The sequence below is a fragment of the Leuresthes tenuis genome, unplaced genomic scaffold (assembly GCF_036924035.1).
Source record: "Leuresthes tenuis unplaced genomic scaffold, fLeuTen1.0.hap1 SCAF_6, whole genome shotgun sequence".
Taxonomy (NCBI): domain Eukaryota; kingdom Metazoa; phylum Chordata; class Actinopteri; order Atheriniformes; family Atherinopsidae; genus Leuresthes; species Leuresthes tenuis.
The window spans coordinates 479,409-490,856 of NW_027325360.1; the positions used below are offsets into that span (position 1 = coordinate 479,409).

An 11,448-nucleotide genomic window follows, 5' to 3' on the forward strand; every position below is an offset into this window, starting at 1 on the left:
TGCACAGTTCTATTAACATAGAAGACATTTTTTAAACAAAAGCGCATGATAGAGTTATCCTTAAATGCCCGAAATCTTTGTCTAAATAATCACATTTCTAATGTATATATGATATAAATAAAATGGTAGAAAAACGAATCTATGTTGTATCACGAATATAAGTCTGAAGTTTATATTCAACCAAACGGCTCGAAAATCGGTTGAAAAGTGCTGGTTTTAATGGTTGATAGACCTCTGGCTTGGTTGACTAATGCAGTAAGTGGACACGGCTTCCCCCGGCCCAAGATGGCGGCCGCGTTGACGTATCGTGGACAGCAGCGTCAGAGGCGGCATCTATGTGTATATATCTATGGTTATTAAGCGGAGCAATAGAGCTCTGTTATTAAGTTCATCTCAGCTCTCGGCTGCTGTTTCCATGGTAACGGCAGGCCCCGCAGTGGAGAGGCCATGCGGACCAATCAGCAGGCAGCGTGAGTCAAACCCCGGAAGTGTTGTGCAGCGGCTTCAAGAACACGCCGGTACCGAGAGACTGAAGCGTGCGTGAACGGAGCAGCCGAACCCGACGGGTCACTGGCAGGATGGTCGGTGTGACGTCACTACGGTGACGACAGCAGGTAGGTAGAGGAAGATAAACGGCGCGAGACTTGCAGGCTAACAGGCTAATGCTAACAAAGAGCTGTTTACTGCCAGAGGAGAACCGAGTCGGACCGGACCGGACCGCTCTGTGCAGCAGCCACACAGAGCAGCAGGGCTCTGTGGGTCGGAGCAGGGCTCTTAGCCGGGTCGCAGGAGTCTTGCATTTATTTTATTTGTGGCGTTGTTGCTCTGCTCAGACTCATGGGAGACGTGCTGTTTCCATGGTGATGGCGGCGCGCCAGATACATTTCTATTACACTTTTTTCAGCGTGAGAACTTGTTGAAATGCGCGTCTCACGCAGATGTGTCAGACAGAACAAAGCAGTTCCGGCTCAGAATGACCCAAAACACGTCCTGAACCAGATTCAGTTTTCAGCTGCTCAGAGCTGCTTTTTACAAAGTGCTTTAAATGCTTTAAATGCTTTAAATGCGAACACCGGCAGCTGTTTAAATTTAAGTAAGAAAATGAAATAAATTAGTTTGAAACACCGTCTTAACCCGGGTATAAACTCCCATCTTTGAGGTGAACTGGCTCCACAGAAACACTTTGGTTCCAGCACGAGCCCTGAACCAGAACCGGAACCACTTAGTTCTAAAAGGGGTGAAAGATTAGACTGAATTCCGCCTGATGAGCAGCTGATGGAGGCCTCCAACCTCGCTTTGATCTGACAAACCAGCAGCTGGAAGCTGGAACCGACTGGACCAGAACCTTTTCAGATAACATCTGTGATCTTCTTCATCATTTAGTTTTGTTGCTTCCAAACACACACCTGAGATGCTGGTTCTGAGAGCACGAGCTGAGCATGGGGCCTTCAGGGACTGCACTGAGTGTGGGTTGTTTGGGAACCTCAGTGATTAACGGTATTTAAAACGGTCTGAGATGTTCAGATGTGTGTGGGGCATCCTGAATCTGTCCCTGGGAGTTTGAGAGAACCGAGATGAGTGTGAGGTGTTCAGGGACTGAGGTGTGTGTGACATCTTTTTGTCTCGTTGGATTTTTAGGAACGTGAGCTTGTTTCCTGTTCGAAGTCAGCGATGTTGCAGCTCCCCCTGGTGGTAACAGCTCAGGTGGACCTGGTCCTGGTTCTGGTGTCCTTGCTGGCTTTCTGGACCAGACTCAGCCACCTCAGCTACCCCAACGCAGTGGTGTGAGTGCATTATTTCACACACATCAGCGCCCTGCACCAGACTGCTGTGATTTTAACCTGTTTTTTATTTATTTTTTAAACCTGTGATTTTAACCTGTTTTTTATTTATTTTTTAAACCTGTGATTTTAACCTGTTTTTTATTTATTTTTTAAACCTGTGATTTTAACCTGTTTTTTATCAATTTTTTTAACCTGTGATTTTGAGCTGTTTTTGAACCTGTTTTTTTTTTTTTTTTGAACCTGTGATTTTAGCTGTTTTTGAACCTGTTTTTTTTTTTTTTTGAACCTGTGATTTTTGGCTGTTTTTTAACCTGTTTTTTTTTTTTTTTTTTTACCTGTTTTTTTAACCTGAGTTTTTGGCTGTTTTTGAGCTGTGTTTCTTTCCCTGTTTGTAGGTTCGATGAAGTGTACTATGGCCAATTTGTGTCTCTCTACATGAAGAGAGTCTTTTTCATCGATGACAGCGGACCGCCACTCGGTCACATGATCCTCGCCCTTGGAGGTTGGTTACCATGACAACCATTTGAGAAACAACAGGTGTGTTTGTGTCAGGCCCCCTGTTCCATCAACTGTTAATTTTCTTACTGTTCCAGCTTACCTGGGAGGATTCGATGGAAACTTTCTGTGGAACCGAATTGGAGCAGGTACCAACACAAACTAATTTAAACCTGTCTGGAGCAGGTCAGACCAGTTTAAAACCAGATTAAGTATTTAATCAGTTTCATCCTTTTAGATTGCAGTTAAGACTAGTTTGAAACCACTTCAGACAAACCAGTTGTGTCCAGTTACCTTCTGGTTCAGTTGTATGAAGGTGTGTTTTATTTGCTGCGCAGAGTACCCCAGCAGCCTGAGTGTGTGGAGTCTGCGGCTGCTGCCGGCGCTCTGTGGCGCTCTGAGTGTTCCTCTGGTTTATCTGCTGACTCTGGAGCTGAGGTACTCTCACCTGTCGGCTCTGGGAGCCGCACTGCTGCTGTTGCTGGGTGAGCGTGCACAAACATGCACTCCCAAACACCACATGATGTCAGACTCGGAGGCATTCAAGAAGAAATGGAACTTGAGCTTGTTCTGGACTCTGCTCTGTCTGGTGTCGTTTTAGAGAACTCCCTGATTGTCCAATCACGGTTCATGTTGCTGGAATCAGTTCTCATCTTTTTTGTGCTGTTGGCGTTCCTCTCGTACCTGCGTTTCTACAACGCCCCCTGCTGGTGAGTCTGTAACCTCTGATCTGCGGCCTCCTGTCACACCTGACCCTGACCTGAACCACCTTCTCCTCAGCTCCTGGTCCAGGTACAGCTGGCTCCTCCTCTGTGGCGTCTCCTGTGCCGCGGCTGTCGGGTGAGAACTGATCTGTGATCTGTTGCATGTTCACACCTCGGTTACGGGTTTGATGTGTTTGACATGTGCGCTGCCAGGGTGAAGTACATGGGCGTGTTCTCCTACCTGCTGCTGCTGAGCGTGGCGTCCCTGCACACCTGGAGCCTGATCGGAGACCGAGCTGTCAGTCATGTGAGTGCAGCGCCACACTTTTCCATGTAACTGATGTTCAGCTGGCCTCCGATCTGTGTGATGACGTTACAGGAAGTCACTGATAGAACATGTTCTGTGTGTGCAGCTGAGTGTGTGTGTGCAGTGTGTGTGTAGAGTTGTGTGTCTGCTGGTGGTTCCGGTCCTGCTCTACGTGTTCTGGTTCTATATCCACCTGAGTATCCTGTACCGCAGTGGACCACATGACCAGCTGATGAGCTCCGCCTTCCAGGCCAGCCTTCAGGTAACCTCATTGATGCATGGATACACGTGCTTGTTCTGCCAGTTCTTCAGGTGGTTCTGTTTGATGTGTTCTTTGGGGAGTTTTAGGAGGTTCTTACTCGACTTGAAGGGTTCATTTGTTGTTCTAGTTGTTATTCGAGCTTGTAGACCTTGGGTGGTCCAAGTATTATTTCAAGATGTTCTACTGGTAATTTAGGTAGTTCTGAAGAATTCTTAAGCTAGAATAGTTCCGCAGCCTTTTATACGTTCTCGAGTGCTTTGATAGGTTCTAGTTGCCCTTCAACTAGACAGTTATTCTTTGGACGGTTTTGCTGTCTGGCCCTTTAACAGGAGTTTTTGGTAGGGTGCAGTGGAGCTTTAACACATTCCGGGTATCGAGCAGGAAGTTCTAGTGGTCAGTCAGGAGGTTCTATTGTCAGTCAGGAAGTTCTAGTGGTCAGTCAGGAGGTTCTGTTGTCAGTCGAGAGGTCCTGTTGTCAGTCAGGAGGTTCTGTTGTCAGTCAGGAGGTTCTATTGTCAGTCAGGAAGTTCTAGTGGTTAGTCAGGAGGCTCTAGTGATTAGTCAACAAGTTCTGCTTTTAGTCAGGATGTTCTGTTATCAGTCAGAGGTTCTATTGTTAGTCAGGAGGTTTTGTTGTTAGTCAGGAGGTTCTGTTGCCAGTCAGGAGGTTCTAGTGGTCAGTCAGGAGGTTATTTTGGTTAGTCAGGAGGCTCTAGTGGTTAGTCAGGTGGTTCTAGTTGTCAGTCAACAGGTTCTAGTGGTTAGTCGGGAGAGTCTGTTGTTAGTCAGGAGGTTCTGTTGCCAGTCAGGAGGTTCTGTTGCCAGTCAGGAGGCTCTAGTGATTAGTCAGGTGGTTCTAGTTGTCAGTCAACAGGTTCTGCTTTTAGTCAGGATGTTCTGTTATCAGTCAGAGGTTCTATTGTTAGTCAGGAGGTTTTGTTGTTAGTCAGGAGGTTCTGTTGCCAGTCAGGAGGTTCTAGTGGTCAGTCAGGAGGTTATTTTGGTTAGTCAGGAGGCTCTAGTGGTTAGTCAGGAGGCTCTAGTGGTTAGTCAGGTGGTTCTAGTTGTCAGTCAACAGGTTCTAGTGGTTAGTTGGGAGGGTCTGTTGTCAGTCAGGAGGTTCTATTGTCAGTCAGGAGGTTTTGTTGTCAGTCAGGAAGTTCTAGTGGTTAGTCAGGTGGTTCTAGTTGTCAGTAAACAGGTTCTGCTTTTAGTCAGGATGTTCTGTTATCAGTCAGAGGTTCTATTGGTTAGTCGGGAGAGTCTGTTGTTAGTCAGGAGGTACTGTTGCCAGTCAGGAGGTTCTGTTGCCAGTCAGGAGGTTCTAGTGGTCAGTCAGGAGGTTATTTTGGTTAGTCAGGAGGCTCTAGTGGTTAGTCAGGAGGCTCTAGTAGTTAGTCAGGAGGCTCTAGTGATTAGTCAGGTGGTTCTAGTTGTCAGTCAACAGGTTCTGCTTTTAGTCAGGAGGTTCTGTTATCAGTCAGAGGTTCTATTGTTAGTCAGGAGGTTTTGTTGTTAGTCAGGAGGTTCTGTTGCCAGTCAGGAGGTTCTAGTGGTCAGTCAGTGGGTTCTAGTGGTCAGTCAGGAGGTTCTATTGCCAGTCAGGAGGTTCTGTTGCCAGTCAGTGGGTTCTAATGGTCAGTCAGGAGGTTCTGTTGTCAGTCAGGAGGTTCTAGTGGTCAGTCAGGAGGTTCTGTTGCCAGTCAGGAGGCTCTAGTGATTAGTCAGGTGGTTCTAGTTGTCAGTCAACAGGTTCTGCTTTTAGTCAGGAGGTTCTGTTATCAGTCAGAGGTTCTAGTGGTTAGTCGGTAGAGTCTGTTGTCAGTCAGGAGGTTCTATTGTTAGTCAGGAGGTTTTGTTGTTAGTCAGGAGTTTCTGTTTCTAGTCAGGAGGTTCTAGTGGTCAGTCAGTGGGTTCTAATGGTCAGTCAGTGGGTTCTAGTGGTCATTCAGGAGGTTCTTTTGGTTAGTCAGGAGGCTCTAGTGGTTAGTCAGGTGGTTCTAGTTGTCAGTCAACAGGTTCTGCTTTTAGTCAGGAGGTTCTGTTGCCAGTCAGGAGGACCTCTCGACTGACAACAGAACCTACTGACTTACAACTAGAACCTCTTGAGTGTCAGGATGTTCTGTTATCAGTCAGATGTTCTATTGTTAGTCAGGAGATTCTGTTGCCAGTCAGGAGGTTCTGAGTGGTCAGACAAGAGGTTCTGCGTTAAGAAAGAAGGTCCTATTGTCAGTCAGTGGGTTCTAATGGTCAGTCAGGAGGTTCTAGTGGTCAGTCAGGAGGTTGTATTGTCAGTCAGGAGTTTCTGTTGTTAGTCAGGAGGTTTTGTTGTTAGTCAGGAGGTTCTAGTAGTTAGTCAGGAGGCTCTAGTGATTAGTCAGGTGGTTCTAGTTGTCAGTCAACAGGTTTTGCTTTTAGTCAGGATGTTCTGTTATCAGTCAGAGGTTCTATTGTTAGTCAGGAGGTTTTGTTGTTAGTCAGGAGGTTCTAGTAGTTAGTCAGGAGGCTCTAGTGATTAGTCAGGTGGTTCTAGTTGTCAGTCAACAGGTTCTGCTTTTAGTCAGGATGTTCTGTTATCAGTCAGAGGTTCTATTGTTAGTCAAGAGGTTTTGTTGTTAGTCAGGAGGTTCTGTTGCCAGCCAGTGGGTTCTAGTGGTCAGTCAGAATGATCTAGTGGTCATTCAGATGGTTCTAGTTGTCAGTCAGGAGGTTCTGTTGCCAGTCAGTGGGTTCTAGTGGTCAGTCAGAATGATCTAGTGGTCATTCAGATGGTTCTAGTGGTTTGTTAAGAGCTTCTAGTGGTCATTCAGATCTGTTTGTGGGGATCTAGTGATTCTTTAAGGTGGACGTGACGGTTCTAAAGGGGTGTTTCTAAAGAACCTTTTGTGTGGAAGGTTCTAGTGGTTCTTTGAGATGGACGGGCCTTTCATTTGGATTATCAATCTGTCTGATGGTGTTTTAACCTGCCGCAAAGCTGATTAAACCCATTTGAGAAGGTCTTTGGAACCATTTCAGAAGTTTGATGTTTGTCTTGCCAACTGTTCATGTGGATACTGACTGATTGATTGATTGATTAGTTGACTGATTATGCATCTCAGGGTGGTCTCTCCAGGATAACTCAGGGTCAGCCTCTGGAAGTCGCTTATGGCAGTCAGGTGACTTTAAGAAGCTCCGCCTCCCAGCCAGTCTCCTGTTGGCTCCACTCACACAAAGCCAACTATCCAATCAGGTACTACTAGCTCCACTGACCCAACAGTCAATTATAAGCCTCTGTTAGAACCTGAAAAACATGACTTCCTGTTTCCTGCTGCTGTGCTCAGGTATGAAAATGGGCGGGGCAGCTCTCACCAGCAGCAGGTCACCTGTTATCCCTTCAAAGACATCAACAACTGGTGGATCATCAAAGACCCCAGAAGGTAGTCCACCTGTCTGTCACCTGCCTGCTGGGAGATGGAGTCCCTCTTTAACAAGTATCTGTGTCTTTGACAGACAGGAACTGGTGGTTGACACTCCTCCTCGACCTGTTCATCATGGTGATGTCATCCAGCTGGTTCATGGGATGACCTCACGCTTCCTCAACAGGTAAACGGCTCACAGGATTATTGTGATAAGTCCAAGTCAGGTCCAGGTGAGATCCTCAGACAGCAAGCAGGTGATGTCTCCTTGAGAGTGTGTTGGTGAAATGCATGCTGGGAGTTGCAGTATTTGTTGTAACTTCCTGTCAGACGCAGAAGCAGCTGATTTCTTCTTCTGCTGTGTTTCAGTCATGATGTGGCGGCTCCGATGAGTCCTCACGCCCAGGAAGTTTCTGGATACGTCGACTTCAATGTGTCCATGCCTGCTCAGAACCTGTGGAGGGTGGTGAGTACACCGGATAAAAGCACCTGCAGGACAGAAGCTGGACCCGGGTCTGCCGCGGCCTCAGCTACTGGGTTGTTACCCACAATGCACCTCAATTATTCATGATGTTTCTGCAGGATTATCTTCATCAATATGTGAGCGATCAGTCAGAGCTGATCCTCCACATGAACCTGCTCTTTGCTTGTATGTGTGTTCAGGACATCTCAAACAGGGAGGCGGAGTCAGAGGTGTGGAAGACGATTCTGTCTGAGGTCCGATTGGTCCACGTCAACACGTCCGCTGTCCTCAAGGTGCTGGCAGGAAGTGACCTCACAGGTTTTACCTGAGCAGAAGATGGTGTTAACATTAACCTGTGTGTGTGTGTGCAGCTGAGCGGCGCGTCTCTTCCAGACTGGGGTTTCCGTCAGCTTGAGGTCGTAGCAGAGAAGCTCTTCACAGCTCACAGCAGCAGTTTGGGCTGGACGGTGGAGGAGCACCGCTACGGAACCAGTACGACCAGACCTGTTCCTCCTGCTGTTGCTTTGACTCAACTCGGTTGTTAGTGTAGAACCCGTAGGCGTGACCCCGTAGGCGTGAGCTAACGGCCAAACACTTCCTGTTAGCTGTGAGCTAACGGCCGAACACTTCCTGTTAGCTGCATGAGCTAACGGCCAAACACTTCCTGTTAGCTGTGAGCTAACGGCCGAACACTTCCTGTTAGCTGCATGAGCTAACGGCCAAACACTTCCTGTTAGCTGTGAGCTAACGGCCGAACACTTCCTGTTAGCTGTGAGCTAACGGCCGAACACTTCCTGTTAGCTGTGAGCTAACGGCCGAACACTTCCTGTTAGCTGTGAGCTAACGGCCGAACACTTCCTGTTAGCTGTGAGCTAACGGCCGAACACTTCCTGTTAGCTGTGAGCTAACGGCCAAACACTTCCTGTTAGCTGTGAGCTAACGGCGTCACTGACACAGCGTTTTATTCCATTCATCAGTTTACTGGAACATTTGGAACATGAAGACGCCTTAATTCAGGGATAATTCAGATAAAACATGTCTGTTAGCTGGTGTTAATGTGGGACTTTCAGTCCGTTTTATTCAGGGGGCTGAAGGGGTTAACAATGCTTTCGATGGTGGGTTCAGGTGAATTATGACCCTTTTGAATTTCAATATTCTAGAGTCGAGTCAGCAGAAGAAAAGCAGCTTAGTACGTAATTGGTCAGCCGCGGTAATGAGGTCACTGTCTCCCATGATGCATCACTACAGGTCAGGAGCAGAGGGAGCGGGAGGCGGAGCTTCACTCTCCAACTCACATCGATGTTGACAGAAAAATTTCCTTCTGGGCGAAATTTTTCGAGCTGCAGGTATGACAGTAAACGCATCATCACATCACCGTCAAATCAGATGACCGACTTGCTGATGATGTCATGCTGATGATGTCACTGCAGTGGAAGATGCTGACGGTGAAACAGGAAGAGTCAGAGCACAAGTACAGCTCCGCCCCCCTGGAGTGGATCGCCATGGAAACCAACATTGCATACTGGCTGCATGCGTCCACCAACGTAATGTGCACACACACAAACACGTGCACGGAGTGTGGTTCTGCTTTCTGATTGGCTGTCTGTGTTCCAGGCTCAGATCCACCTGATTGGTAACCCAGTGTCGTGGGGTGTGGCCAACCTCGGCCTGCTGGCCTATCAGCTGCTGACCGCCGTCTACCTGCTGAGGAGGAGGCGGGGCTACAAAGACCTACCTGACGGTACTCGCTGAGGTCCAGGTTTTGATGACATCATGTCGTCTGAATGGGCACAGGTCCGTGCACTCACCTGTGTGTGTGTTCCAGGTGTGTGGGGACGGTTCGTGTGTCTGGGCTGTGTGTGCGTTGGTGGCTGGGCGGCGAACTTCATCCCCTTCCTGTTGATGGACAAAACGCTCTTCCTGTATCACTACCTGCCTGCGCTGATCTACCTGTACCTGCTGAGCCCCGCCCTGCTGGAGCACGTGCACACTCACCTGCTCAGGTGAGCATGCACACACACACACACTGTTGCTTGTTCTTGAAAACTGAAGAAAACAAAAGCTCATCATGTAAAGCTCCTCTTTCTCAGCTGTTTCTGCCCCAAACCCAACCGTCGTCTTCCTGTAGGGAGGTTCTGGTTCTGATGGCTCCCTGCAGGTAGGGTTACCTTAACCCCTCCTCACCGCTGAGAATGTGGACCGTCTCTCCGAAGATGAGGCAGAAGAGGAGGTGGAGTAGTAAGGAAATCCAAAAGCAAAGAGTTCTGGATGGGTTTCAGAGTTTAGGCCCTAAACCAGAATCCTAAACTTTAGGGTAACCTTAACCCTGACCCAGTATCAGGATACAAACATTTTTTAGCAGTCAGTAAACGCACCACTTGAATAGCACTGAAAAATCTAATTTTGAGATTGCTGTAAACACCAGACCCTGCAGAACTGGACCTGAACGTGAAAGAACTTTCATTCCTCTGTTTTTATCCACAGTCCAAACAGAACTTCTTCTTTATATTTTGAGATGAGTAGAAAACAAGAGAAAAGGTTCCAGAACCTGCGATTCAGTTGTATTCAGAACCAGTACGTCCAGGAACCCAGAGCTCTGTTTATCTCTTTGAGAGAGTAAAAGTTAAACTGAAATGACTGAAGTTGTTCTGTATGAACTGATTTTGGCTCACAGACAGAAATCCACCTAAATCAGAACCAGTTAAATCAGTTGCTTTGTTTCTCTCTGTAGGAGGGTGTAAAAGTTCAGGCTCTGGGAGTTGGAACTGATCCTCTTTGTGGCTCAGTTCCTTCAGTCCAGCGTTGAACTGGACCAAGTTGTTAGAACAGTGGGATGAAAAGTGGCTGCTGCACATTCACAGTCTTTAGCTAACTCTGCTGGAACATTAGCCTCAGATATAGTTTATCCACTGGGCTCTTATATCCTCTGAGGCTGCTGCTGGATGGAAGATGCATGCTCCTCAGTGCAGCTGACAGCAGAACATTTCCACCAGAAGCTGGCTTCATCCGTCCAGCAGGGTGGATGGGAGTGGGCGGGGCTTAGCAGAGGGGGCGGGGCCAACTTAAGGAGTGACGTACTTTAGAGATGAAAATCAGAACGGCTCAGGAACAGGAAGGTTTTGTCTGTATTGGACCTTTATCTCTGTGTTGAAGCTGTTTGACCTCACAGGAGGAAACAGAACCTCAAAGTAGAAGTTCAGTCGGGTCAGAACACCATTGGGGGCTTGTCCGGGATTCAAAATGTGAACTTGTTGTTGCGTTGTGTGTCTGCAGCAGCGTGACTCAGCGGCGTGCGCTGTGTGTGTGTGCATCGGCTGTGCTGCTGTCCGTTTTCCTGTCCTACCGCACCTTCTGTCCTCTGACCTACGGCAGCCCCGAACTGTCAGCCAATCAGCTGCAGGCCCTGAGGTGGAGAGACAGCTGGGACATCCTGTACCGCCGCCGCTAGAGACGCCGAGGAGGCGTTTGTTTTAATGGTGGCGACTGACTTTACTCTGACTGTGAGGACGAGGATCATTTGGAGTGATCAGCTGACATCATCGGAGGTGGAGCTTAAACCTGTTGCCATCAGTCGGACAGTTTCACAGCAGCTGATTCGAGGAATATCGACAAAATCAAAGCATTTTTAGAAAACACGATAAAAGTTATGACTGAACCGCATCCAGGGAGATGAAAGCATGTTTCTGACATCATGCACCTGTGAATAAACAGTTTGGTGACAATAATGAAGCCGTTGTACATCATTTCAGTTTCTTATCATTCATATTATCCAGAGTATGATGTGTTTATATTTCCAACCTTCAGTGTGGAAAAGGGTTCCAGACGGGTTTGAAGACCTTCCAGCAGAGCAGAGTTTCAGCTGTTTCTGTCAGTGTTCAGTGTCTTTGATTTATGGATAAAAGTTTCCCACCATCTTAAACTGAGATTCTCCAGTTTACTACAGGGAGGTGTCCAGTTCTACATCTGAGAAGAACGTCTTTTGAGGCATCTTTAAACATCTCTGGTAAGTGGAAAAGGTCAGCATTGGGGGCACCTCTT

General features: G+C 47.6%; 1 protein-coding gene across 2 annotated transcripts; it reads left to right on the top strand.

Annotated features, from left to right (window-relative positions):
• The first annotated feature begins 479 nt into the window (after positions 1 to 479).
• On the top strand, positions 480 to 11,135 carry pomt1 (protein-O-mannosyltransferase 1). Of its 2 annotated transcripts, none has more exons than XM_072387110.1 (20): positions 480 to 614; positions 1,639 to 1,784; positions 2,180 to 2,286; positions 2,378 to 2,428; positions 2,618 to 2,764; positions 2,881 to 2,989; positions 3,060 to 3,119; positions 3,197 to 3,290; positions 3,397 to 3,552; positions 6,651 to 6,781; positions 6,873 to 6,968; positions 7,042 to 7,134; positions 7,317 to 7,413; positions 7,611 to 7,703; positions 7,782 to 7,902; positions 8,659 to 8,756; positions 8,841 to 8,954; positions 9,025 to 9,151; positions 9,236 to 9,413; positions 10,687 to 11,135. In XM_072387110.1, exons 2-20 carry the CDS (start codon positions 1,672 to 1,674, stop codon positions 10,856 to 10,858), a joined length of 2,157 nt encoding a protein of 718 aa, XP_072243211.1. In that variant the 5' UTR covers positions 480 to 614; positions 1,639 to 1,671; the 3' UTR covers positions 10,859 to 11,135. The 2 variants fall into 2 exon arrangements, with proteins under 2 accessions (XP_072243211.1, XP_072243210.1); XM_072387109.1 differs by having other exon boundaries at positions 481 to 614; positions 10,684 to 11,135.
• Positions 11,136 to 11,448: the final 313 nt, after the last annotated feature.